This window comes from Chiloscyllium punctatum, chromosome 8, assembly GCF_047496795.1.
Source record: "Chiloscyllium punctatum isolate Juve2018m chromosome 8, sChiPun1.3, whole genome shotgun sequence".
NCBI classification, from domain to species: domain Eukaryota; kingdom Metazoa; phylum Chordata; class Chondrichthyes; order Orectolobiformes; family Hemiscylliidae; genus Chiloscyllium; species Chiloscyllium punctatum.
Window position 1 is genome coordinate 86,840,463 of NC_092746.1, and position 26,385 is coordinate 86,866,847.

The window sequence follows — 26,385 nt, forward strand, 5'->3', positions numbered from 1 at the left end:
GAAGGTGGGTAAGGAGAGACGTGACTATACTAACACATGCCCCATATTTATTGGATGGGATGGTTCAAATGGATGATTAACAGAGCATAAACTGTCAGCCTTTAGTGCTCAGAGAAAGAGGGCAGTCAGGTGATGCTTGTCACCAGACAGCACCTTATTCAGATTGAAGATGAATTAGAATTGAGGGGAAGAAAGCTTCAGTGAAGAGCGTCTTCACAAACAAATGCTGCAGAATCTCAGCAGGGCCATGAGCATTTGTGGAGAGAAAGCAGTCAATGTTTCGGGTCCAGTGATCCTTTGGGTTCTGAAGCATGGTTACTGGATCTGAAACGTTGACCCTGCTTTCTCTCCATATGGTTCCTGAGAGGGGTCACTGGGTCTAAAACATTGACTTTGCTTTCTGTCAACAGATGGTGCCAGACCTGCTGAGTTTCTCTGGCTATTTCAGTTTTGGTTTCAGATTTCTAGCATCCGCAGTTCTTTATTCGCTCACACGTTGATTAAGAACAGGATGCTGCCATCATCAACAATTGAGATCAACACCCTCTATGTTCATCTCCCTGTATCAGTTGGTTCCAGGTTCTGTTTGCCATTCCTGCTGGGCAGCATGCTGCTTCAGTTGCTGCTCTCAGGATGCTTCAGTTGGTTGGTGAGAGACACAAGGTGGCTGGTTCATGCATAAAAAACTCATCAGTTACAAGTTATAGCAATTGCTTGCAGGGAAGATAAACCGGTTTTCTTCTGGTTTACAATGAGTTTTGACTGCAGAGAACAGAGGGAGCACTGCTGAGCTGGAGGAGAACTGAATACTTCTCTCTCTATAACTGGTTCCCAGTTCCAAGCTGCTCAGTTACCTGAGAACCAATCTCACAGTTGTTGGTAGATAAAAAGAATTTTGTCATTGATTTGTCCCACATCCAATCAACTTCTTGTTGTCAGTAAAAGTTGCATTGGCACCACATTGTCTGAAACCTAAAGTCTAATTACCATTTGTTCAACTGTTTTTTTACCATGCTTGCCCGCATGTCAGTTCTGAAGAAGGATTCAAAACAATAACTCTCTTTCACTCACAGCCACTGCCAGATTGACTGAGTTTCTCCAACACCTTCTGTCTGTTTGCTTCAGATTAGCTTCAGCGATCATAGTATTTTGATATTATATAGGTGTCAGATTACTTTGCTTTTCAAAACAGACAGCCACCCTTTCAAACGCTAGTTCCAATACAGCTCTTTCTCATTTCAGTCCTCAGTTTTTAAAAACACAAAACAAAAGAATTTATAACCAGATAGTCCTGAATGGTTAAAGAAGCAGAATTGTTGGGATTGATTTTAATACCTGCAGGTTTTCTGTGCAGTGGTCTTGTGATGGATGTGCTTCTTGATGTCTGAAAGTTTTATGGTCCCACAGTTTTCACTGTTGAGCTGATTATTGCTTGCTTTTGAACTTGATCTCCTGCTCAGTGCTGGTGAGAATAGTGTCAAGGCAGCAGGCCGAAATAGCTCTGCATTGGTTGCTTGGGTCCAGCCAGAGGCAGGGTTTCCAAAGAGCTGCTGGTGTCAGGAGGATCAGGCCCGAGGAGGCCGAAAGCTTCCTTCTGCAGGCTGAAGAAGCATCTTTGCTCCCCTTAACGTCCCAACAAATACCCTGAGGTTCCTTGGGCAACTTTGACGTAGCTCAAGCCTCCCCTGCGTCTCCATTAAAATCAAGTTGCTGCACTCAAAACCGCATCAAGCTGTGACTTTTCAATTTAAATTGGACCTCTGAGAGCATGAGAGCAAAATAATTTCCACAGCCAAACTGTACAATCGTGTGACAATCCCTGTTGTCCTTGAAATATTTATAGGTAGAATAGTTGGATATTTATAAGTGGAAATAGATCCAAAATCATTAATGTGTATCCAGTTGTTAAATTGCATTGTGTTGTTGCCAGCAGTAAGGCAACTGATTGGTCCTGAAATAGGGTGTCTCTTAGCAGAAAATCAAGAGCGCAAGACCTATTATCATAGTGGCACCTCCACATCATGGAGAGAATCCCTAAGGAGATTGTGCATATTAACACTGACATTAAGTTTATAAATTCTGTGCCTGTGCTCTCATCTCCACTTCACCTGATGAAGAGGCAGCGCTCCGAAAGCTTGTGATTTCAAATAAACCTGTTGGACTATAACCTGGTATGATTTGTCTTCTGATTTTGTCCACCCCAGTCCACCATCGGCACCTCCTTTTCAATGCGTGCACCAATAGAGAAGGCAACTAAACTCCCTTTGAGCACCCCATCCCATGTTAATATTGAGAGGGACTCTGGGAATAGCACACCACTCGATTTCCCTTTCAGCCTGCACTGATGCATCCATCCACAGGATTGCCAGCAGAGGGTTGGTGGTAATTCCTGGCAGACCATCAGCAAGTTGGTTAGAATGCCTTATACAGTATTGTGTGAACTCAGCAGGGAATGTTTGAAGGGAAGCTATTACATTAAGGTAGAGAATAGATAGTTTAGTTGACAGCATTCATGGCCACACCATAGTTAGGGGGCAATTGTGTAGTGGTATGGTCAACATAGAGCTCGATAGCGCACAAAAAGGCCCTTGAGCCCATCGAGTCTGCACCGATCAAAGAAACCTAACAATTCTAATCTCATTTTCCAGCACTTGACCCAAAGCCTGGTATGCCTTGGCATAAGAGCCCATGGGATTCAATGAAACTTGGCTCATTAAACCCAGAATTGACTGACTGGTAGGAAGCATTGGGTGATAGTCAAGGACAGTTTTTTTTATGACTGGAAGTCTGTGTCCAGTGGGGTCGCATAGGGGTCAGTGTTGGGATTCTTGCTGTTTGTGGTATTGTACAAATGATTTAGACTTGAATGTAGGAGGATTCATCAGAAAGTTCACAGTGAGAATCTCACTGGACTGGAAATCCAGAAGTGTAGGCTAATATCAAATCCACCTGTTCAATTAACAAGTCAGCAGTTGAAAATTAGTGACTGTGAAGCATCACTGATTGACCACTAATAACCTTTAGTGTGTATTGAGGGAAGGCACCTTCCTCTGCCAGCATAGGAATCGCAAAACCTGCGCCCACACCTCCTCCCTCACCTCTATCCAAGGCCCAAAAGGAGCCTTCCACATCCATCAAAGTTTTACCTGCACATCCACCAATGTCATTTATTGTATCCATTGCTCCTGATGTGGTCTCCTCTACTTTGGGGAGACTGGACACCTCCTAGCAGAGCGCTTTAGGGAATATCTCCAGGACACCCGCACCAATCAACCCCACCACACCGTGGCCCAAAGTTTCAATTCCCCCTCCCATTCCGCTGAGGACATGCAGGTCCTGGGCCTCCTCCACTGCCACTCCCTCACCACCCGACACCTGGAGGAAGAACGCCTCATCTTTTGCCTTGGAACACTTCAACCCCAGGGCATCAATATGGACTTCACCAGTTTCCTCATTTCTCCTCCCCCCACCTCACCCCAGTTCCAACCTTCCAGCTCAGCACTGTCCTCATGACCTGTCCTACCTGCCAATCTCCCTTCCCACCTATCCGCTCCACCCTCCTCTCTGACCTATCACCTCCATCCCCACCCCCATCCACCTATTGTACTCTTTGCTACCTTCTCCCCACACCAACCCCCCGACCCTCCGATTTATCTCTCCACCCTGGAGGCTCCCTGCCTTCAGTCCTGACGAAGGGCTTTTGTCCGAAAGGTCGGTTTCCCTGCTCCTCGGATGCTGCCTTACCTGTTGTGCTGTTGTGCTCTTCCAGCACCACACTGATCTAGACTCTGATTTCCAGCATCTGCAGTCCTCACTTTGGCCTTTAGTGTGTGGTCCCTATCTGACTTCAGAACTACAGCAATGTGGTTGACTCTGAAACGGTTGAGTGAGTCATTCAGTAAAAGGTCAGTTTGGTTTGTGCAACAAACGCTTGCCTTGCAAATAACTCCAATATACCACATAGAATAAAGAAAGGAAAAGGATGACAAAAGTCACAGACTTTCTTCAGTATTCTTGTATCTTTCCTTCTATAACTTACCAGAAATTAAAGAATAGGATCAAAACTTATGTTGTAAAACTTCTGTTGAAAAACTGACAAGCCCTTCTTAAGATAGAATTCAATTCTGAAATTTAAAACAAATTTATCTTGACCTCTTCTGACCATTTGGCTGCTTACTGCCATCCTTCTCTAGTTGTTTATAGTGGGAGCTTCACCTGACTTGAATCAGCGAAGAGGAAGTGATGGCTTGTGTAAATGGAGTGAACCCAGGCCAGAATGATGTCTCATTTCCTGTTAATCCCTCTGATCAGTATTCCCATATGGTGGCAGAAGGTAAAAATTCCTCCTCAGTTGTTTCTAAGAGGCAGCTTCTATAATGGAGAAGTTATGGTGGTTGTATTTGAAATCAGAGAGAATGGCGAGGCCATGAAAAGCTGCCGGATTTTGTTTTAAAGGCCATAAAGGAAGATAAAACTAGTAAAATCTGAAGACTTTCCATTGACATTACAGCAGACTGGAAACACAATGTTGAAATACATTTTCTTGACCCGCTGCTCTTTCTGAAGATGGGACATTACTGATCACATTTGAAGTCATAACACCACGAGATGAATACAAAAATCTGTTTCCATACTGATGGCATTCTACAAGGATATCTGAGCCTACAGTTTGTTACCTAAATGTGTTTACATTTTATTATTTGAAGTCGACCTGAAAATTGCTGGAAGGATATGTAATTATTAGGAGCAGGTTTTGGAGCATTCATTACTGGAATTTAAGTGACCTTTAACAATTTAAGTATAAGAGAATTCATTGGCTGAAACAAAATCCAGCATTTGAAAGATTCTACTATCTGTTTTCAACCAAACCAATTTGACAAGATTCAAGTATAATTCTCTTTTTTTTCTTTCCTTCTAGTTCCTTCAAGCAGGTATCAATCCCAGAGATGACATAGCAACAGAGGCCTACGAAGATGAGTTGGACATGGGCAGATCAGGGTCATACCTGAACAGCAGCATCACCTCAGCCTGGAGTGAACACAGCCTTGATCCTGATGACATTAGGGTAAAAACAATGAACTTTTCTTGTTGTCACATTCTGCAACTAATTCTGCTTTTTATTGCAACATGAACGATAGATTACTTTCTCCACATAAACATCAAGTTATACTCACCCAAAAGCAAGTTACTGTAGATACTGGAATTGTGAAACAGAAATAGAAGCATTGGAAATATCCAGCAGGTCTAGCAACATCTGAAGAGAGAGGAACAGAGTGGAAACTTTAGGTCAATGACATTTGTTCAGAGCTGGTAGAAATTAAAAGAGCGATGGGTTTTTAGAAAGTACAGTTAATTCAGGAAGGGGTGCGGGTTAGAATAAACGTAGGGAATGTCAGAGTTAAGATGAAAGACAGAATACCATGCTCATTTATTTTTGTTGGACCGAACCAATCAAGCCAGCAATATTAATAATTTGTGCTGTTAGGAACTCTGAAGTGCTTATTGATAAATAATAGCTGGGCTGCTGTTCCGAACCAGGGAATAATAGCAAGTGAGTTAAAAATAACTTTTAAAAAGAAAGGTAATGAGAAAGTATTTTACAAAGTAATAAGATGAAAAATTGGCCCTCCAGGCATATGGACTAAGTAGTGTATTCCACTGAAAAGTTAGAGGACAAAATATTTCTTTGAACATTTGGAGATTTCTTGCATTCAGCAAATTTCATTCATAATTTTATCTAATTGTCTTGTTTTAGACAATCATTTTTGTGAAGAATTTTAATCCCATAACTATGAAACACAAATATCTAAATTCACGCAAAATTATCATTCTCACTCATTTCACCCCTGTAAAAACTGTAGATGCCATTCTATAGTGGGACTTCCAATTTTGGCCTTATTCTCTCTTTCTACAATGAGATGCTCTCATCATTGTGAAAAGCCAGATTTGAATATTTCATAATAGACTACATTAAAAGTCCTTCCTTCTTGAGCCAAAATTGAGCATTTTCTTGGTGTTCCTATTCCATTATTATATTTTCTGATATTTTTCACAAATGATTTGAGTTCCCACAAGAATGCTCTATGGGTCAGGTAGCTCACTTAAGGGTGAAAATTGTACTTTACCATTTTTATATCCTCCACAGCCGACCTTGTTCTTTCCTGATGCCCCCAACTGTGTCCTCACCACCTTTGTACCTAAGCCATGACCTGGTTATTACAAACTCCTTAATTCATGAGAGACAAATACAAAACCTTATAGCAATTCGCTTGCTCCAATCCTTGACACTTGCATACAATCTTCAAGAACTGTGCATGGAGCAGCAAGAGGAATGGTCTTCTTCTCAGCCACAAAAAACATTGACTATGTCAACTGAGATAGATTGTGGAGTCTCCTCAAAGTTGTATATCAGCAGAAGTTTGTCCCAATTCTCTGCCTGTAGCATGACAACATGTGTGCTGTGATCCTCATCAATCGATCCACCACAGAACCAGTGCATGTAAAAATTGGGGTCCAACAATGCTATGTTATCATATCAATGTTTTTTAGTGTCTTCCTCCTGGCAAAACCTCACTATACATCCATAAAACTTACTGCCAGAGTGAAGCCTCTCTATTGGATAAGCAGGAAACTGTTTAGATTAGATTAGATTACTTACAGTGTGGAAACAGGCCCTTCGGCCCAACAAGTCCACACCGCCCGCCAAAGCGCAACCCACCCGTACCCCTACATCTACCCCTTACCTACACTACGGGCAATTTAGGATGGCCAATTCACCTGCGCTGCACATCTTTGGACTGTGGGAGGAAACCGGAGCACCCGGAGGAAACCCACGCAGACACGGGGAGAACGTGCAAACTCCACACAGACAGTTGCCTGAGGCGGGAATTGAACCCGGGTCTCTGGCGCTGTGAGGCAGCAGTGCTAACCACTGCAGCTCAGAGACAAGTTCACTCCAACCTGTCATCAAGCTGCTATATGCAGATGACATTCTTGTGTGCATACACTCAAAGGCTGAGCTCCAAATTATCCTTGAAATATTCAGAAAGAGATTAGGCCATAGGCTAAAAAGTCTGGATGACAGAGTCTCCTATCAATCTGTCCCCCATTGATCCAAGGCAAACTGTTGGATAACTCTTATATCTTGGGAGCACCTTTTAAAATGAAGCAGACATCAAGGATGAAATGCAGCCTTCATGGCAACAGTTGATCTTCTGATCATCTTAGGAACCAAGTGTTTGATGACAAAGACCTCAAACCCAGCACCAAACTCAAGGTTTACAGGTCATTTGTGCTACCTGCCATTTAGGCAACAGATACGTGGACAATCAATATCAGATACCTTAGATTCCTGGAGATATATCACCACTGATCCATCCACAAAATTCTGCAAATCTACTGGCTGGATAGGCATTCCAATATTAATGTCCTCTCTCAAGATGTTATCCTACATCAAGGCACTGGTTATTGTTGATCAGCTACATTGGCGAGCAACATAATCCATATGCTGGACACAAGATTTGCAAAATGAGTTTGATACTCTGAGCTTCTGCAGATCAAATGGTAACCAATTGGTCAGATATCCTCAAAGTCTCCATGAGAACACATAACATCCCCATTGACTCATGAGAATCTCTTGACAATGACCAAGCAAACAAGAAATGATGCATCTGTGAAGGTGCCAAGCACCTTGAGCAGATCCAATGCGCCCAGGTGAAAACCAAGCACAAAGAATAGGAGTGTGTGAAAACCTGGGCATCACATGCACCCACCTTTACAAGCACCAGGTGCTCCAGTTGTAGCAGAATGTATGTATCTGCCCATTAGTCACCTCAGGATCCACTGCTCCAGAGGGGAAAATAATTCTTCTTAATCTCAAAGGATTGTCTAAGAAAAAGAGACTACATTTACAACACATGATGGTGTTTCTATTTTCCAATTTGTTCCACCGCTGTATTCACCTCCCTTTAATCTACTGTAAATGTCATATTCTGGGTCTGACTCAGAATGATGATGAGGATCATTAATGTGGATCATGCCTTAAGAAGTCACAGGATGCAATTTTATTGTGGTGCTACGCCATCATCTAAAAATACACTCCATAGTCATTGGCTATTACTTGACTGTAGATGGGATTTCTGCACCTCTGAACTGAAAGCTTGGAGTTTTTCTGTGATGGTAAGGTATATCTCATTCTTCTCCTGCATTTTAATATTCATCTCACTCAGATGGCTGAACATGTCCAGCTTATCCTGCCAACTATAACCAGATAGTAACTCTTTATAAGGCAGTTCATGTGTTGTTGACAACTCTGTCAGTTCTCTCCTGAGCTCGTGAATACAAGAGAGAACCTTACCCAGTGATCATTATCACACCTCAGTGTGTAACAGTAAACTCTGATGCTCAGCCTCTATCTCTGTATACACAATAGTGAACACGTGATTCTTATGTAATTCACAATTATCATAGCTTGTTTAGTACTGCAGCTAACTCCGGTGGCATTCTTTGGCTACAAGAGCTTCACAGTAGAGGATGCAGTAGGTGATCGGAATGTCAGGATTTTACTCCTTCACCTTACTAACAAACCCTTCAACTTCCCTGTCATGGAGGCTGCTCCATCAGTGCACATGTCCAACACATGTTTTACCTTGAGAAGGTATCTTTTACCCAAAATATTTCTTCACCAGTCGCATGGCTCAGTAGCTCCTTGCAAAAGAAAACGTACTCCTAAATGGAGTTCCTATCAACATACCAAAGGATGGCCAACAGTGGGCATTGTCTACTTATATCGGAGGACTTACCAATCCGGAAAGCAAACTTCCCATGAGTAGCGAACATCTCTTACAGCAGCATATTGTAGCCATGTCATCAATTCTGCTGACATGTCATCAATTCAACGTTTTATTAGAGGGTGGAATTTTGACAGTCTTGTTTGCAGCATCAGCTCCTAACATCACACTGAGATTTTTTACATGCAAGTATGATTAAGTTTTTGACAATGGTATTTGGTTATTTTGATTTTGCCACCAGGTAACTTAACTCTTGAACTTTATTCAATACCCATGCACAGTCCATCAGATGTTGTGTCTGCTTGATATTTTGTTCGCTCAAGTTCTTTAAGTGCTAGATGTGTTTGTTCACAACAGATGGATGTTTCATCCATGTCTTAACTTGATTGATACCTTTACAGTGCTCATCAACTTCTCTCTGAAGACCAGACACTCAGATATACTCATTGCACTGTCTCTGAACAGACATTCCTTTTTTGTTCCTTTCGGTTTAGATGTTTCATCAACTGAAGTAGAGGAGGGATGGCCTCATATGACAAGAAACGTATACATTTCTTCTTAGAATCTAAGACTAACTAAGACAGAATAACTTAAAAAAAAAATCCAAGAACATCCACTTTAAAATCCAAGCTAATGTCGAAATATGTCCAGGTGGGCAGGCCACTTCAAAAACCATCTCAGCTGTACCCCTCTTTACTGCACATGCTCAGTTTCTTCTCAGAGCGAGTTTGGTGCAGCTCGCGTGCAGGTGCCAAATCTCCAAGCATGTGGAGTATCAGAAGCCACTACACTGATTGGAGGGGCTGCTGAGAATTTCATGGCATCTTGCTGCATTGCTGCAGTTGAAAACCTTTGCTCCAGTCTTTTTATCTTCTGTTTATGTAACTACCACCTTTACTTCCTATCAACTTCTCATCTTTTTGCGCTGACCTCTTCATCGAATCTGCATGCTGCCTGGAACTTTCTCCTGGAACTGACCTCAGAACAATTTATTTGGTAAGAGAAAGTTCCAGACAGCATGCAGAGTCGATGAAGAGATCAGCACAAAAAGACTGAAAATTGATAGAAAGCAATTATGGAAACAGAAGATAAAGAGATTCCAGAATAAATCCAGTTCTTGATAGACTATAAGTTTTATTTTCATAATTTCATTACCGTGGTGATAAGTCACTGAATATATTCACAACAGGCTCCCAAAGTAATTTTAACGAAACTGCATCAAAGCTTTTTACATACAGAAGGAAAAAACACTAACAGCTTTACATTACACAAGAACTAGTTGAAATGGTCTTGTTACAAATATCAGAAATAAAAATTTAATACTTTTATCCTCAACAACAACTTACAGATATCCAAAACTCAGTGATGGGTCACCTAGTTTCCAGTTTCCTTGTTCACTTGGCACAGTTATATTTTGATTTTTTTTCCCCCAAATATATGCATTCATTGACTGTCAGCTCCTTTCGTTAATATTTCTTCATGAGACCCATAAATAATCTGCGAACACAGCTCACTTATTTCTTAACATGGATTCCTAAAACTCATTTTCAATAGCCTTCTGTTTCAGTTTGTGGAGATTTCTCTCACTGATATTAAACTACTCAGGACTTCTTTTTCGTCAAAGTAGTTTTGAAGACTGCAGGGCAAATAGCTCATTGCTGCTATTGACCTGTTCTGTCTGACAGAAACCTGCACACTGTTAAACCTTCTGGATGGTTCTCTCTTTTTAAACGTTTTCACAAGAGGGAAATCACGACGGCAAAAAGGGGACATGACATAACTTTGGCAAATAGGGTTAAAGAGAATCCAAAGGGTTTTTATAAATACATTAAAGACAAAAGAGTAACTAGGAGAGAATAGGTCCCCTTAAAGTTCAGCAAAGCAGCCTATGTGTGGAACCACAGGAGATGGGGGAGATACTAAACGAGTATTTTACATTAGTGTTTACGATGGGGAAGAACATAGAAGATATAAAATGTTGGAAAATAGATGGTTACATCTTGAAAAATGTCCATATTACAGAGGAGGTGGTGCTGGATGTCTTGAAATGCATAAAAGTGGATAATTCCCCCAGACCTGATCAGGTGTACCCTAGAACTCTGTGGGAAGCTATGGAAGTGATTGCTGGGCCCCTTGCTGAGATATTTGTATCATTGATAGTCACAAGTGAGGTGCCCGCAAACTAGATGTGGCTAACATGGTGCCACTATTTAATAAAGGTGGTAAGGAAAAGTCAAGGAATTATAGACCAGTGAGCCTGACATCAGTGATGAGCAGGTTGTTGGAGAGAACCCTGAGGGACAGGATTTACATGTATTTGGAAAGGCAAGGACTGATTAGGGATAGTCAACATGGCTTTGTGCATGGGAAATCATGTCTCAAAACCTGATTGAGATTTTTAAAGAAATAGCAAAGAGGATTGATGAGGGCAGAATGGTAGACATGATCTATATGGACTTCAGTAAGGCATTTGACAAAATTCCTCATGGGAGACTGGTTAGCAAGGTCAGATTTCATGGAATACAGGGAGAACTAGTCATTTGGATATAGAACTAGCTCAGAGGTAGAGGAAAGAGGTTGGTGGTGGAGGGTTGTTTTTCAGACTGGAGACCTGTTACCAGTGGGGTGCCACAAGGATCGGTGCTGGGTCAACCACGTTTCAACATTTATATAAATGATTTGGATGTGAACATAGGATGTATAGTTAGTAAGTTTGCAGATGACGCCAAAATTAGAGGTGTAGTGGACAGCGAAGAAGGTTACCTCAGTGTACAATAGGATCTTGGTCAGATGGGCCAATGGGCTAAGGAGTGGCAGGTGGAGTTTAATTTAAATAAATGTGAAGTACTCCATTTTGGAAAAACAAATCAGAGCAGAACTTGTACACTTAGTGGTAAGGTCCTGGGAGTGTTGCTGAACAAAGATTAGATTACTTTACAGTGTGGAAACAGGCCCTTCGGCCCAACAAGTCCACACCGCACCCGCCGAAGCGCAACCCACCCATACCCCTACATCTACCCCTTTCCTAACACTACGGGCAATTTAGCATGGCCAATTCACCTGACCTACACATCTTTGGAGTGTGGGAGGAAACCGGAGCACCCGGAGGAAACCCACGCAGACACGGGGAGAACGTGCAAACTCCACACAGAGAGTCGCCTGAGGCGGGAATTGAACCCAGATCTCTGGCGCTGTGAGGCAGCAGTGTTAACCACTGTGCCACCGTGCCGCCCATAATCTGGGATTTCATGGTTCATAGTTCCTTGAAAGCAGTGTTGCAGGTAGATAGGATAGTGAAGGAGGCATTTGGTATGCTTTCCATTATATACAGAGCATTGTGCAGAGGAGTTGCGAGGTCATGTTGTGGCTGTACAGGACATTAGTTCGACTACTTCTGGAATACTGCGTGTACTTCTGGTCTCCCTGCAATAGGAAGGATGTTGTGAAACTTGAAAAGGGTTCAGAAAAGATTAATAAGGATGTTGCCAGGGTTGGAAGATTTCAGATATAAGGTGAGGTTAACTGGGCTGTGGGTGCTTTCCCTGGAGCATTGGAGGCTGAGGGGTGACCTTATAGAGGTTTAAAAAACCATGAGGGGCATGGATTGGATAAATAGACAAGGTCTTTTCGCTGGGTTGGGGGAGTCCAGAACTAGAGGGCATAGGTTTAAGGTGAGACGGGAAAGATATAAAGAGACTTAAGGGGCAATGTTTACATGCAGAGAGTGGTACATGTATGGAATGGGCTGCTAGAGGAAGTGGTGGAGGCTAGTACAATTACCACATTTAAAAGGCATCTGGATGGGTATATGAATAGGAAGGGTTCAGAGGTATATGGGCCAAGTGCTGGCAAATGGGACTAGATTAGGTTAGGATATCTAGTCGGCATGGACGAGTTGGACTGAAGGGTCTGTTTCAGTTCTGTACATCTCTTTGACTTAATGACTCTATCTCATAGGACACATTGTTGCTCGGCAACAGCCCATTGTTTCCTTTCTTCTAACCTTATTCTTCTGAAGCATTGAGCTCTTCACCTTAAGGATTTTTACAGCCTTATTTAAATGCAAAATATATTTCGAGACACCCTTTAACACACAAAGAACTCAAAGCTAAAACTAAGTCTTAACCCACACACAAATACAAATACATCAAATTCAATTATATATGGTCCTCGATTATGCACATACATTTCCAAATAATAATATATAGTGAATCTTAGTGTCCCAGAATATGACATATATGAAGCAAAATATGTGAAAATCAAATAAAATAGGAATAAAAATTTGGGAGTTATGCTGCAACATTATTGTATTCTTTGTTGACAACAATGACACATTGTCCATAGAGTGGCAAGGCTTCCTGTTGGCAGACCAAAGCAACTACCAGACTATCCCTCATCTCCAGTGTGGCTGGTTAGATGTCAATTCCTCTATAAAATGCCCCTGGGTCCAAGATATTATCCCACAAAGGTTGGTCGAGATTGATCCATGGACTTCAGAGGAGTTTCCCAATAACAAATAGATATCTTGATTTTATCAGCAAGGGCCAGATTACTTGTCTACGTTCAACAGCTCCTTCACTGCAGACTGAGTCTTGAACAATTTCTGATGATGAGACCCATTTGTTCTCCAGGATAGATAGAACCTCCTGTCTAAATGGTAATTGCATGCTAATTATAGTGTAAAGATACACAAGTTAAATACGTTGTTTAATTAAGTGCTTAGAGTCCTTCTCAGGAGAAACTGCTCCCTATCCCACATTAATACTGAGTGTGTAAGGTTGCAGACCTTTTATCATTATTTGAAAGGTCTGGTCTGCAAATTTATTATTGCTTTTTATTCATCCATGTGATGAGGGTGTCACTAGCTAGGTCAGCATTTCACTTCACTTCAGCCCATGCTTCTGATCTTTGGGCACACTGTATTGACAAAGACGTGAGCAATTTGGAGGAACTGGATGAAGGCATGTACAAGTTTAGGTAGTGAGCCATGGAGAAGTTACTATACCTGACTGCTTGCTTCTCTTTCTCAGTCACGATCACTCCCATGTATGCTGGGTAAAGAAGTATGCAATGTCCACTATTACTTTTTAGATTTCCCATGATAGTTGAGCACCACAGGAGCTGAAGTTTATAACTGGTCTCATGATTAAATTTCAATGTGTTACTGTGCACATTTTGATGGGGCTGTCACCTGTTCATTTAGTTCACTTTGTTTTTATTGGGCTTCATCTGGGTTAAGTGATTTATTACACTGAGTTTGCAAGTCTCAAGCCAGCGTATGTAAGACTGCATTCAGTGAATAAAACCCATTATCATGAAAAGCACTAATGTCTAGTCTCATACTTCACTAACTGGCTTGGGATCAATATAACACAAAGCAGCAATGTCTTCCCTTAAAAGTAAAACTAACTATTGCTCATCATTTAATTTTTAAATTTCTACTTTGAACAAATTACTATAAGAATAATTAATGTAAAAGAACAATTTTCTTTTTGCTAATCTACATTTATATTGATATAAATTTAACACAAATGCAAATTTTTCAGATTATTTATCTAATGAATTCCAATTTTACTGAAATGATACTTACATCACAGTTAGTAACTACAATACTGAAATATGACTAATCTTTGCAAGAAATTGTGTGAAACTTCATAGAAAGGCTAAAGAAAGGAAACAACATTCTAAGTCAACATACCAATAGTTTCTAACAGTAATTAATAAACTCCCAAAACAGGATACAGTTTGTTTTAAGTTTTCAATAATCCTGGATTTCATTGCTGAGTTGTCACTCATTTAAAAGCATTTGTATAATTTGTGCAGATCATATACTTATTGCATGATATAAAAGATTGCTGTTGAAATTGCACTCAAACATAAACACACCATTGTTTGCTTGTAGGATGAACTGAAGAAGCTATATGCACAGCTGGAGATTTACAAAAGAAAAAAGATGACCGCTAATAACCCACATCTGCAAAAGAAGAGAAGCTCTAAGAAAGGGTTAGGACGATCAATTATGAGACGCATCACTGAAATTCCAGAGACAGTAAGTAGACAGTGCAGCAAAGAGGACAAGGAACATTCAGAGCTTTCGATAGCCCGGAACAGCATCAGTATCGCTCGGAAGAATCCATTTGATCCCACCAGCTCAAGTGTGAAAGCAAAAGAAGACTTTATGAAAAGTAAAGCCTTACTGCTGCAAAAATCTCTCAGTAGCTATGACCATGTGACAGATCAAGGTGAAGATTCCAACATCTCTGTGGCAAATAAAGTTGAAGTTTCCAACACAGAAGCTGGACTCTTAGATTCACTCATGGGGAAAAAGTTAGCCAAAAAATCACTTGAGAAGACAGACAATATTTCTACAGAATCTGTCCCATTAGTTTGCAAATCTGCTAGTGCACATAACTTAAGTGCAGACAAAAAACCCTTGCATCCGAGAACATCAATGTTGCAGAAATCCCTCAGTGTCATCGCGAGTGCAAAGGAGAAGACTTTGGCAATGACTGGCAAAACACAAAGCATGGATGAGCACACCAAACACTATAAACCACAGCAAAGAAGCAAAGAGGTGACCAAAAGTTATCCCTCAGCAGATAACCATGAAATGGAACCATCTCAACCAAAAAACTCTTTGAGCCACTCTTCCATTTCTGAAGAGGCAAGAAGAGGTCCTAAAGTTGGAATAATGAAGCAACACATTAATAGCCAGTCCACAGTTAGCCCTGATACAACAAACTCTCAACTGAGTGATCCATTCGACAGAGCTGAAGTCTGTCCCTGGGAGGTACAAGACCAGCCACCTACTCCTTCAGAGTCAAGAATCCAAAAACATGTATCTATTGCACCAATGGAATCACAAAATATACACAGTTCACATTCAAGCGTGAAGGCTCAGAACACCAACAAACACAAGCCCGGGGAAAATGTCGTGAAACAAAAACAAGCAACACAAGGCAGTCTTGAAATATCAGAAGTGTGCCCCTGGGATTTTGAGGAGACACAACGAAGCCTCCCAGAGGGTAGCACAACTATAACTCAGCAGTCTGAAACTATTTCCACTTCGAAAGATGTGGATTCAAATCAAATAACTAAGGTTTGTGAGAGTCACCCTTGGGACCTCAAGGAAATGCCAAGCAAGGCATTAGAGACAAGCCAGAGTACGAAAGGGGATGGGAAGAAAGGAGAGACGGGAAATGGGAAAGACAAAGGGAGCATGCCAGAACATATAACGTCAAGCAGTAGCCTACAGCAAGTTTCTGCTCATCGAGCGAACGTTTGTCCTTGGGAATTTGAATCATCAGAGTCACCGGAATCAGAGCAGAGCCCAGCACCAGCTGCCTCAGCCTCTTTATTAAGCAGTATTCCCCAGAAAAAATCAGTGATGAAAGGGTTTGGGCTGTCTATGAAAACATTGGTATCCACAGGGAAAGGGAAAGAGACAGAGAAAGCAAAAGAAAGGAAAGATAACAAGGTAAAAGTGAAGGGAAAGTACAAGGAGAAGGACATGAAAGATGAAAATCCGGTAGACAAATCCAGTATGGCTGAAAGCTGCCCTAAGGAGGTCAAAGTAGTGCCTGGTTCTGCAATTGGAAAGAGCAAAAACATAAACAACAATGGAGCAGGAAAAGAAAGAGAAAAACGTGCTGAAATATGTCCGTGGGACATTGAGGGAAGTAGTCCTATTCTACAAGTAGCAGAAAGAAACACAGCTGCAACTAAGGACAATAAAAGTTCGCAGAGCACAGATGTAAACACAACAAAAATGGCTTCAATCTGCCCTTGGGATTTTGATGATCAAACATCAGGAAAAAATGTGTGACAATAAATTTAGTCAATCTGAGTTGACAGTAGTCAAAGTTTTCATATCATGAAACTAAGAATTCATATAAACAATACATAGAAACAGTGAAAGCAGGATTCAAGTTAAGATTCCAATTTGTATGACGGCCTTCATTTTATCAATTTTCTTTCATGTGCATACAATTCTAATGAGAACATATTCTGTCAGATTTTGCATTCTGGAATGCTCTAGTATTTAGAAACACTTATGTGACAGAACCACTCTATTTTATGCAATGGTCATGTACTGTTACACCAACCTGAAGCACCTATCTAAGTAATAGAAACCATTTTATTTCTGTTTATTAACCAACATGACAACGTTGAGCTTCAATTTGGCCTGCAAGCCATAACATTTTTGAAATACTACTGTATTCAGTGTGATTTATATTGTGGATCATTTGTTTTGACTGGTGTTTACAGATTCTTATGTACTCCCTGAGAATTATAGTTTGGTATTAATAGCTGTTGAAAGTTTTTTGATATATCAAACAGTAGGTTTCTGTGTCTTTTTTTTTCCAAAGATGATTCCTAGTGCACATATAGCCACTGTAATAATGGAATTGGTGGTCCTACCTAGCTTTGTGAAATATAACCAACTTCAGCTTCTTTATATTAGCTGATTCTTTCCAATTGCTTAATCCTTAAAAACAAAGATTTGCTGTATTACATGACAATCCTTAGTTCACACTTCTTAAATCCACTTATTTGTGCACATTTATTTAAAGGTATTACAGCTCTGAACAACAACTCATTATGTGTTGAATCATAGATTTCAAATATCCTTAGCTTTGCAGTGTTCGGCACCCAAAAAAGATCAAATCTGTAAGCTCATATATTTGCTTCTGTGTTCTGCATGCAAAATTACTGGTAGGACTGACGACTTGCTAAACCTCTGACCTTTAGCATTTGGACTGTACTGAATTGTATCGTGAGTGAGGCTGTATCCTGTACACTGTATTCTGTGCTTGTTCTATCTACCGACAAGCTCTGGCATCCACCAGGGAATATTTGATAGATCTCTTTTATGGTTTGTGGCAGCATGTAAATAAAGTTACCTTATCTGCAATAAAATTACATTTATATTGTACAAATTCAACATGTGCTTGTTCATGATTTCTGGAAAGAAAACCATCTTTAACTCCCCCCTTCCCACATAACCCCCTTCCCATCCATGTTTCACAACACTGTACCCTTGCAGAAACGATTGCCCCCCACTTCACAAATGTCACACCTACTTACCTCCAATCTGCAGCTCCCAGTCCTGAAAAATAACTTGCTCAGTCTCTTTCATGAACCAGTGATTCCCCTTGTCCCCTTGTCCCCACCAACCATGGATTCTGTGGGTGGGCCCAATGGACTGATTGTTGACCACCTATTTGAGCGATCTAACCTGACAGCCCTGGATGAGAAATGCCCAGGCCCCTGACTGATGTCTGCACATCTCCTAGACCATGCTATCCCTGCTTCCCAGACTGGTTCCCCGGACTACAAAGACACTGCCCCCTGACCAAGAACACCCGTACTGAAAGCCTGACCATAGCCTAATCAGGAGTGGTATGGGAAGCTGCCTTAATGTGACAATCCAATTCCCCTAATACCAAGTAATGCTGGATTGTAACAACTCCAAGAGAGCTGCTGCCATCTGCTGCTGTGCCTATGCAAGGGATTGAAAAACCCCGTGATAAAAAAAGTGAAAAGAAACATTTTGACTATGCCATTTCTCCAGGGTATCCAGGACCTGCTGTTGCATTCATGGCTAGATGTCTGCAAAAGCTGTACTGAAATTTAGGGCTTTGCAATTTTTTTCACCTTTGAGTTTGTGACCTTGTTGAAACTTCTTCCAGCAAGGAGTCAATGAACTAAAGAGAGGTTGAGGAGGATGAAGAGAAAGGAAATTGGGTAGAGAGTAATTGGTAATGGAAACAGTAATAAATACATTATTGACTTTTCAAAGTCATGCTGTTAGGATTTCCATTTAAGAAAGTCAAATCCTGAGTTTCCCAATAACTTTTAGATGAAGCAAGGAACTTAATTTAGACAGCGTCTTGCATGACTTAACAGCATTCCAAAGTGCTGTACAGTGAATAAATAATGAATATATTATTAGGAATAAACACCAGCTCGATTAAATGGATGCAGATGTGCTGATGTGAAAATAGAATTAATATAAATAAAAATTAAGAACAAATTATACTGAATTTCCTACTCCTAAATACTTTATCCAACCAAGCTTGCAACAGTCTGGTTGAAACTTCAGAGAACCACTTCATGCACAAGAATGAAAAGCTGTCAGTCTAAATGTCTTGTCAGACTGTATATGCAAAATCAGACAACAAGGAAAGACAATTTGTAAACCTTTTCCCTTTGAGTTACACAATAGTGGCTCTGTGCCTTGTCACTGATCATGACAAGCATATTGTTCTTCCTTTTAGTAAATAGCTTCTGTGAAACCATCAGTACTCAAGCAAACAATGGTGACAGAACAGATATAGGTATTTGCATACTTTTTAGTCTTACGTCAATATGATGTACAGTAATGCAACACTGTTAATGAGATTACTTGGATGCTGAACTATGTTTGGAACTGAAATAACTCCACAGAGGCCAGTATCCCATCACTAAGTCACCCCTTATTTACGCAGGCACAGTACATGAACTCTGACCTGCTAGCCCAGTGCCGGTCCCTGGAGTGAGGACAATCCCTGAGACTCCTGTTATTTCTGTCAGCCAGGACTCCCTGATTTGTCCAGTTAACAGCCCCAATCAGGGAACTCATACTCAATTATATCCACCAAGCCAGTCTTGTTCCAATCACTCTAGGAACCGACAATGCAATAGACCACTTCAGATCTGGGAATGTATAATGTGACAGGATCAATGAATGACCTTATAGTCAAACATGCTCCAAGGAAGTGATGAAGGGGTGAGAAACTTTGTTTAAAACCATGTTTGAAAGATGGCGGCAGAGTAGGATGTTCCAACTGGAACTCCTCTGCCTCGTCTGTTCTTTTTGTTTACTTTCCATTTTTTCCTTTTTTGGGGGCATCGGGGGAAACCTGAATCCTGGAGCAGCGAGTACGGGAGGCCGAAGTACCAGATCGGTGCATGATCAGGTCACCGGAGTACTGGAGTGGGGTGAGGGGGTAACCCGAGTACTGGAGCAGGGTGAGGGGCTAACCCGAGTACTGGAGCAGGGTGAGGGGCTAACCCGAGTACTGGAGCGGGGTGAGGGGGTAACCTGAGTACTGGAGCGGGGTGAGGGGGTAACCTGAGTACTGGAGCGGGGTGAGGGGGTAACCTGAGTACTGGAGCGGGGTGAGGGGGTAACCCGAGTACTGGAGCAGGGTGAGGGGGTAACCCGAGTACTGGAGCAGAGTGAGGGGGTTACACGAGTACTGGAGCAGGGAGAGGGGGTAACCCGAGTACTGGAGCGGGGTGAGGGGGTAACCCGAGTACTGGGGCGGGGTGAGGGGGTAACCCGAGTACTGGAGCGGGGTGAGGGGGTAACCCGAGTACTGGAGCACAGTGAGGGTGTAACACGAGTACTAGAGCAGGGTGAGGGGGTAACCCGAGTACTGGGGCAGGGTGAGGGGGTAACCTGAGTACTAGAGCGGGGTGAGAGGGTAACACGAGTACTGGAGCGGGGTGAGGGGGTATCCTGAGTACTGGAGCGGGGTGAGGGGGTAACCTGAGTACTGGAGCGGGGTGAGGGGCTAACCCGAGTACTGGAGCGGGGTGAGGGGCTAACCCGAGTACTGGAGCGGGGTGAGGGGGTAACCCGAGTACTGGAGCAGGGTGAGGGGGTAACCCGAGTACTGGAGCAGAGTGAGGGGGTAACACGAGTACTGGAGCAGGGTGAGGGGGTAACCCGAGTACTGGAGCGGGGTGAGAGGGTAACCCGAGTACTGGGGCGGGGTGAGGGGGTAACCCGAGTACTGGAGCAGGGTGAGAGGGTAACCCGAGTACTAGGGCGGGGTGAGGGGGTAACCCGAGTACTGGAGCAGAGTGAGGGGGTAACACGAGTACTGGAGCAGGGTGAGGGGGTAACCCGAGTACTGGAGCGGGGTGAGGGGGTAACCCGAGTACTGGAGCAGAGTGAGGGGGTAACACGAGTACTGGAGCAGGGTGAGGGGGTAACCCGAGTACTGGAGCGGGGTGAGGGGGTAACACGAGTACTAGAGCAGGGTGAGGGGGTAACCTGATTACTGGACCGGGGTGAGGGGGTAAACCGAGTACTGGAGCGGGGTGAGAGGGTAACCCGAGTACTGGGGCGGGGTGAGGGGGTAACCCGAGTACTGGAGCAGAGTGAGGGGGTAACACGAGTACTGGAGCAGGGTGAGGGGGTAACCCGAGTACTGGAGCGGGGTGAGGGGGTAACCCGAGTACTGGGGCGGGGTGAGGGGGTAACCCGAGTACTGGAGCGGGGTGAGGGGGTAACCAGAGTACTGGAGCAGAGTGAGGGGGTAACACGAGTACTAGAGCAGGGTGAGGGGGTAACCTGATTACTGGACCGGGGTGAGGGGGTAAACCGAGTACTGGAGCGGGGTGAGAGGGTAACACGAGTACTGGAGCGGGGTGAGGGGGTAACCTGAGTACTGGAGCGGGGTGAGGGGGTAACCCGAATTCTGGAGCAGGGTGAGGGGGTAAACCGAGTACTGGAGCAGGGTGAAAGGGTAACACGAGTACTGGAGCAGGGTGAGGGGATAACTCAAGTACTGGAGCAGGGTGAGAGGGTAACCCGAGTACTGGAGCGGGGTGAGGGGGTAACACGAGTACTGGAGCAGGGTGAGGGGGTAACACGAGTACTGGAGCAGTGTGAGGGGGTAACCTGAGTACTGGAGCGGGGTGAGGGGGCTAACCCGAGTACTGGAGTGCGATGAGAGGGTAACCCGAGTACTGGAGCGGGGTGAGGGGGTAACACGAGTACTGGAGCAGGGTGAGGGGGTAACCTGAGTACTGGAGCGGGGTGAGGGGGCTAACCCGAGTACTGGAGTGGGATGAGAGGGTAACCCGAGTACTGAAGCGGGGTGAGGGGGTAACCCGAGTACTGGAGCGGGGTGAGAGGGTAACACGAGTACTGGAGCGGGGTGAGGGGGTAACCCGAGTACTGGAGCAGGGTGAGGGGTTAACCCGAATACTGGAGCAGTGTGAGGTGTTAACCCGAATACTGGAGCAGAGTGAGGGGGTAACACGAGTACTGGAGCGGGGTGAGGGGTGTAACCCGAGTACTGGAGCGGGGTGAGGGGGTAACCCGAGTACTGGAGCGGGGTGAGGAGGTAACACGAGTACTGGAGCAGGGTGAGGGGGTAACCCGAGTACTGGAGCGGGGTGAGGGGGTAACCCGAGTACTGGAGCAGGGTGAGGGGGTAACACGAGAACTGGAGCGGGGTGAGAGGGTAACCCGAGTACTGGAGCGGGGTGAGGGGGTAACCCGAGTACTGGAGCGGGGTGAGGGGGTAACCCGAGTACTGGAGCGGGGTGAGGGGGTAACACGAGTACTGGAGCGGGGTGAGAGGGTAACCCGAGTACTGGAGCGGGGTGAGGGGGTAACCCGAGTACTGGAGCGGGGTGAGGGGGTAACCCGAGTACTGGAGCAGGGTGAGGGGGTAACCCGAGTACTGGGGCAGGGTGAGGGGGTAACCCGAGTACTGGAGCGGGGTGAGAAGGTAACCCGAGTACTGGAGCGTGGTGAGGGGGTAACCCGAGTACTGGAGCGGGGTGCGGGGGTTACCCGAGTACTGGAGCTGGGTGAGGGGGTAACCCGAGTACTGGAGCGGGGTGTGGGGGTAACCCGAATACTGGAGTGGGGTGAGGGGGCTAACCCGAGTACTGGAGCGGGGTGAGGGGGTAACCAGAATCACAGAGCAGCGTGGACGTCCCTTGTGCTGCTGAGTGGCAGTGAATAGCGGACTGGAGGCGGGGGAGGAACAAGGATGTTGTTGGAGGAGGATCAGGTGCAGGCAGTCCGACTCGATGCTGAAGTGCTATTATTTGAAACTATTTCCTGGACTGCAACATCAATCCTTTAACTCTGTTATAACTATCTTATTTTAACTATATTTTAGACACCGTAATAATGCCAGTTCTTTTCCTTTTAATCGGCTTTTTTATCCAAGATTTTTATTTATTACTAAGATGCCGAGGGGCTTTTGCCCAAACCGTCGATTTTGTTGCTCCTTGAATGCTGCCTGAACTGCTGTGCTCTTCCAGCACCAATAATCCAGAGACCACCATTTGAAGGTAGTCATTGTAAAATCATTTCACTGTACTTATGCGCTCTGTACTGTACATGCGGCATGAAAGGATCTTCTATTTCTATTCAAAACTAATATCTATATCGTAAACGAAGGCAATTCAACAGTTAGGAGGATAGTATTGGTTGAGGTGCGGCGAAAAACTCGGTAATAATATAATAGAAAATAGTTTGACAAGAAAGACTGCACTTAAACTCGAGCAAACATTTAACATTTGTTTTAGAATTCTCAATTAATATATGTTCAGTTTGTGTTTTCAAAACCAGCAAAGGATGCTTTAAAATACTAAAAGGGAGAAATAAATAAAAGCAGTAAACTAGCAAAAAAGGATTTTTAAAAAGGAGCTTTCATTGGTATACAACACAGAAGCGAGTGGCTAAAGTAAATGCTGTCTCCTTATTGGATGGAATTGTGAAAATAAAAATGGAAAACTAGGAAAGGACAAAGAATATGAACACATAATATAAAGATTTTTTTTCCATATTTTTAATTGTAGACTGAATTGGGAACGTACTGTTTTAAAGATTACTGGAGGATCACTGCATATTTTTGAAATCAAGTAACATGACTCACTGTTTACACAGCTGCTGGTCCACAAGTTGCTTATGTGTAGTTTGCAGATGAGCTGGAGCTGAACGGTTGGGTCCAAATGGATCTTCGATTGGCAGCAAGTAAATAATTGATCTGTAGACTTGTGACCAGTTATCGATGACAAAAGGGCTTACAACTATGTGATTGGTTCTCAGATAGTTGAACAGCCAGAGACTTAGACCAAGACACAGAGAAGTCAGTTGGTCACCACCTACTCAGAGGCTGTCTCTGTTCTCTGCTGCAAAACCTACTTTAAGTCCGAAGAAAGTCAGAGTTTTTCCTTCAGCCATTGCTGTAGGTTGTGACTTTAATTGATAAGTCAAAGACCTTTCCATAAATACAAATTAGTCCCCGGTACTTGCTGTAAACCAGTGAAATGATCCAGAGAAGGAAGACCAAAAAGCAACATTTAGACTAGCACAAAATTTATAACAATCAGCTCAGCAAGCTGTGAAGAGCAACCAATCAACTGCCCTTGTCGTCTGTCCTTCTGTCCATGAGTGTGATGGGGAATTTATAAGGGGATTAGAGTTTTTCCAGCACCACACTCTCGACTCTGATCTCCAGCATCTGCAGTTCTCACTTTCACTTACCCTTAGTTAAAGCCGATTTACTTGTAATAAACAATAGTTCTTGTTAAGTACAGAAACCTGGTCCTGGCTTTCTGTCAATTGAGATCTGAAGGCCATGTAAGTTGAGAATTCTGCATACTTTTCAAAATTTTTAACTTGTCCGACAATACTGGGAATAGTGGGACTTGATATCCAGTACATTACCTCGGTGAGGTGTGGCAATATTTTATATCTGGATTAGTGGTGCTGGAAGAGCACAGCAGTTCAGGCAGCATCCAACGAGCAGCGAAATCGACGTTTCGGGCAAAAGCCCTTCATCAGGAATTCAGTATTCCTGATGAAGGGCTTTTGCCCGAAACGTCGATTTCGCTGCTCGTTGGATGCTGCCTAAACTGCTGTGCTCTTCCAGCACCACTAATCCAGTATTTGGTTTTCAGCATCTGCAGTCATTGTTTTTACCTTAATATTTTATATCTGCCTATATGACAGAAGGGTATAGAAGACTGAAAGCATCCTACTAATGTTTGGGAAAGAGGGACAGAGGAAAGTGAGAACTTAAATACTCTCTGTCAATACTGAAAAATATTAGACAAGCTGATGGGACGAAAAATTTACAAATTCCTAGAAGTGGCTGCAGATTTAACTGTTTCAATCTTCCAAATTTCCCTGGATTCTGGAATGGACCCAACAGAATGGACGTCTGTTCAAGAGAGGAGGGGGATAGAAAGCAGGAAATTATAGACCAGTTCACATTACATCTATAACAGGGAAAATACTGAAATCCATTGTCGGTCTGATATCCTTTATCTGCACATTGAGAAACTGAAATTACCAAAAAATGAAGGGTCTTTTCAAAAGTGGACCTGTAGAGACACAGAGTTGGGCCCTTTGGAAATAAACTTCACTTGAACAAACTTAAATGGACCTAAAAATGTATCTGAAACTAATAATATCTTGTATCTGGAAACCAGTTGTCACAAAGTTTTCAGTAAAGGTTTCTGATCTGAATTTAAAAATGAGGCAATGAGGAAATTATAATACAATTGGGCAGTCAGCATGATTTTGTGGAAAGGAAATCATGTTTGACAAATTTACTCACATTCTTGGAGGATGTAACAAGTGGATTAAGTAGAACCAATGGATTTCCATATGACATTTGATAAAGTGCCACATGAAAGGCTCCTGCACAAAGTAAGAGCTCATGCTTGGAAATAATATGAACAAAAGAACAAATAAACAAGGAACAGGAGGAGGCCATTCAGCCCTTTGAGCCAACTCCACCATTCAATACAATTGTGGCTAATCTGATTTTAACCTCAATCCAACATTCCTGCATAGCCCCGATAACCTTTCTATTTCCTGTCTTATAAATACTGTATCCCCAGCCTTTTCACGAAGGGGATTCCAAAGGCTCACAACCCTCTGAGATTAAAGATAAGTTTCCATATTTGTATCTGTTTTAAATTGATGCCCGCTTATTTTTAAAATTTTAACCCTAATTCTCGATTCTTCCACAAGAGGAAATATGCTTTCAACATCCACCTGATCAAGTCCTCTCAGGATCTTGTATGTTTCAATTAAGCCAACTCAGACTCCTCCGAACTTCGGAAGATCCAGGCCTGACCTGTCCAGCCTTTCCTCATAAAGCAATAGAACATAGAACATAGAACATAGAACAATACAGCACAGAACAGGCCCTTCGGCCCACGATGTTGTGCCGAACTTCTATCCTAGATTAAGCACCCATCCATGTACCTATCCAAATGCCGCTTAAAGGTCGCCAATGAATCTGACTCTACCACTCCCACGGGCAGCGCATTCCATGCCCCCACCACTCTCTGGGTAAAGAACCCACCCCTGACATCTCCCCTATACCTTCCACCCTTCACCTTAAATTTATGTCCCCTTGTAACACTCTGTTGTACCCGGGGAAAAAGTTTCTGACTGTCTACTCTATCTATTCCTCTGATCATCTTATAAACCTCTATCAAGTCACCCCTCATCCTTCGCCGTTCCAACGAGAAAAGGCCGAGAACTCTCAACCTATCCTCGTACGACCTACTCTCCATTCCAGGCAACATCCTGGTAAATCTTCTCTGCACCCTCTCCAAAGCTTCCACATCTTTCCTAAAGTGAGGCGACCAGAACTGCACACAGTACTCCAAATGTGGCCTAACCAAAGTCCTGTACAGCTGCAACATCACCTCACGACTCTTGAATTCAATCCCTCTGCTAATGAACGATAATACTCCATAGGCCTTCTTACAAACTCTATCCACCTGAGTGGCAACCTTCAAAGATCTATGTACATAGACCCCAAGATCCCTCTGT

The 26,385-nt window shown here is 43.2% G+C and overlaps 1 protein-coding gene across 1 annotated transcript in view; it reads left to right on the plus strand.

The window, feature by feature from the left end:
* The window catches only part of gpr158a (G protein-coupled receptor 158a), a 670,521-nt gene extending 652,788 nt beyond the window's left edge, over positions 1–17,733 (plus strand). Inside the window, exons 10-11 of the mRNA XM_072575980.1 lie at positions 4,919–5,065; positions 14,692–17,733. Of these exons, the coding sequence (XP_072432081.1) occupies positions 4,919–5,065; positions 14,692–16,614 (2,070 nt within the window). The 3' untranslated portion in view covers positions 16,615–17,733. The remainder of the gene's footprint in view (positions 1–4,918; positions 5,066–14,691) is intronic.
* Positions 17,734–26,385: the final 8,652 nt, after the last annotated feature.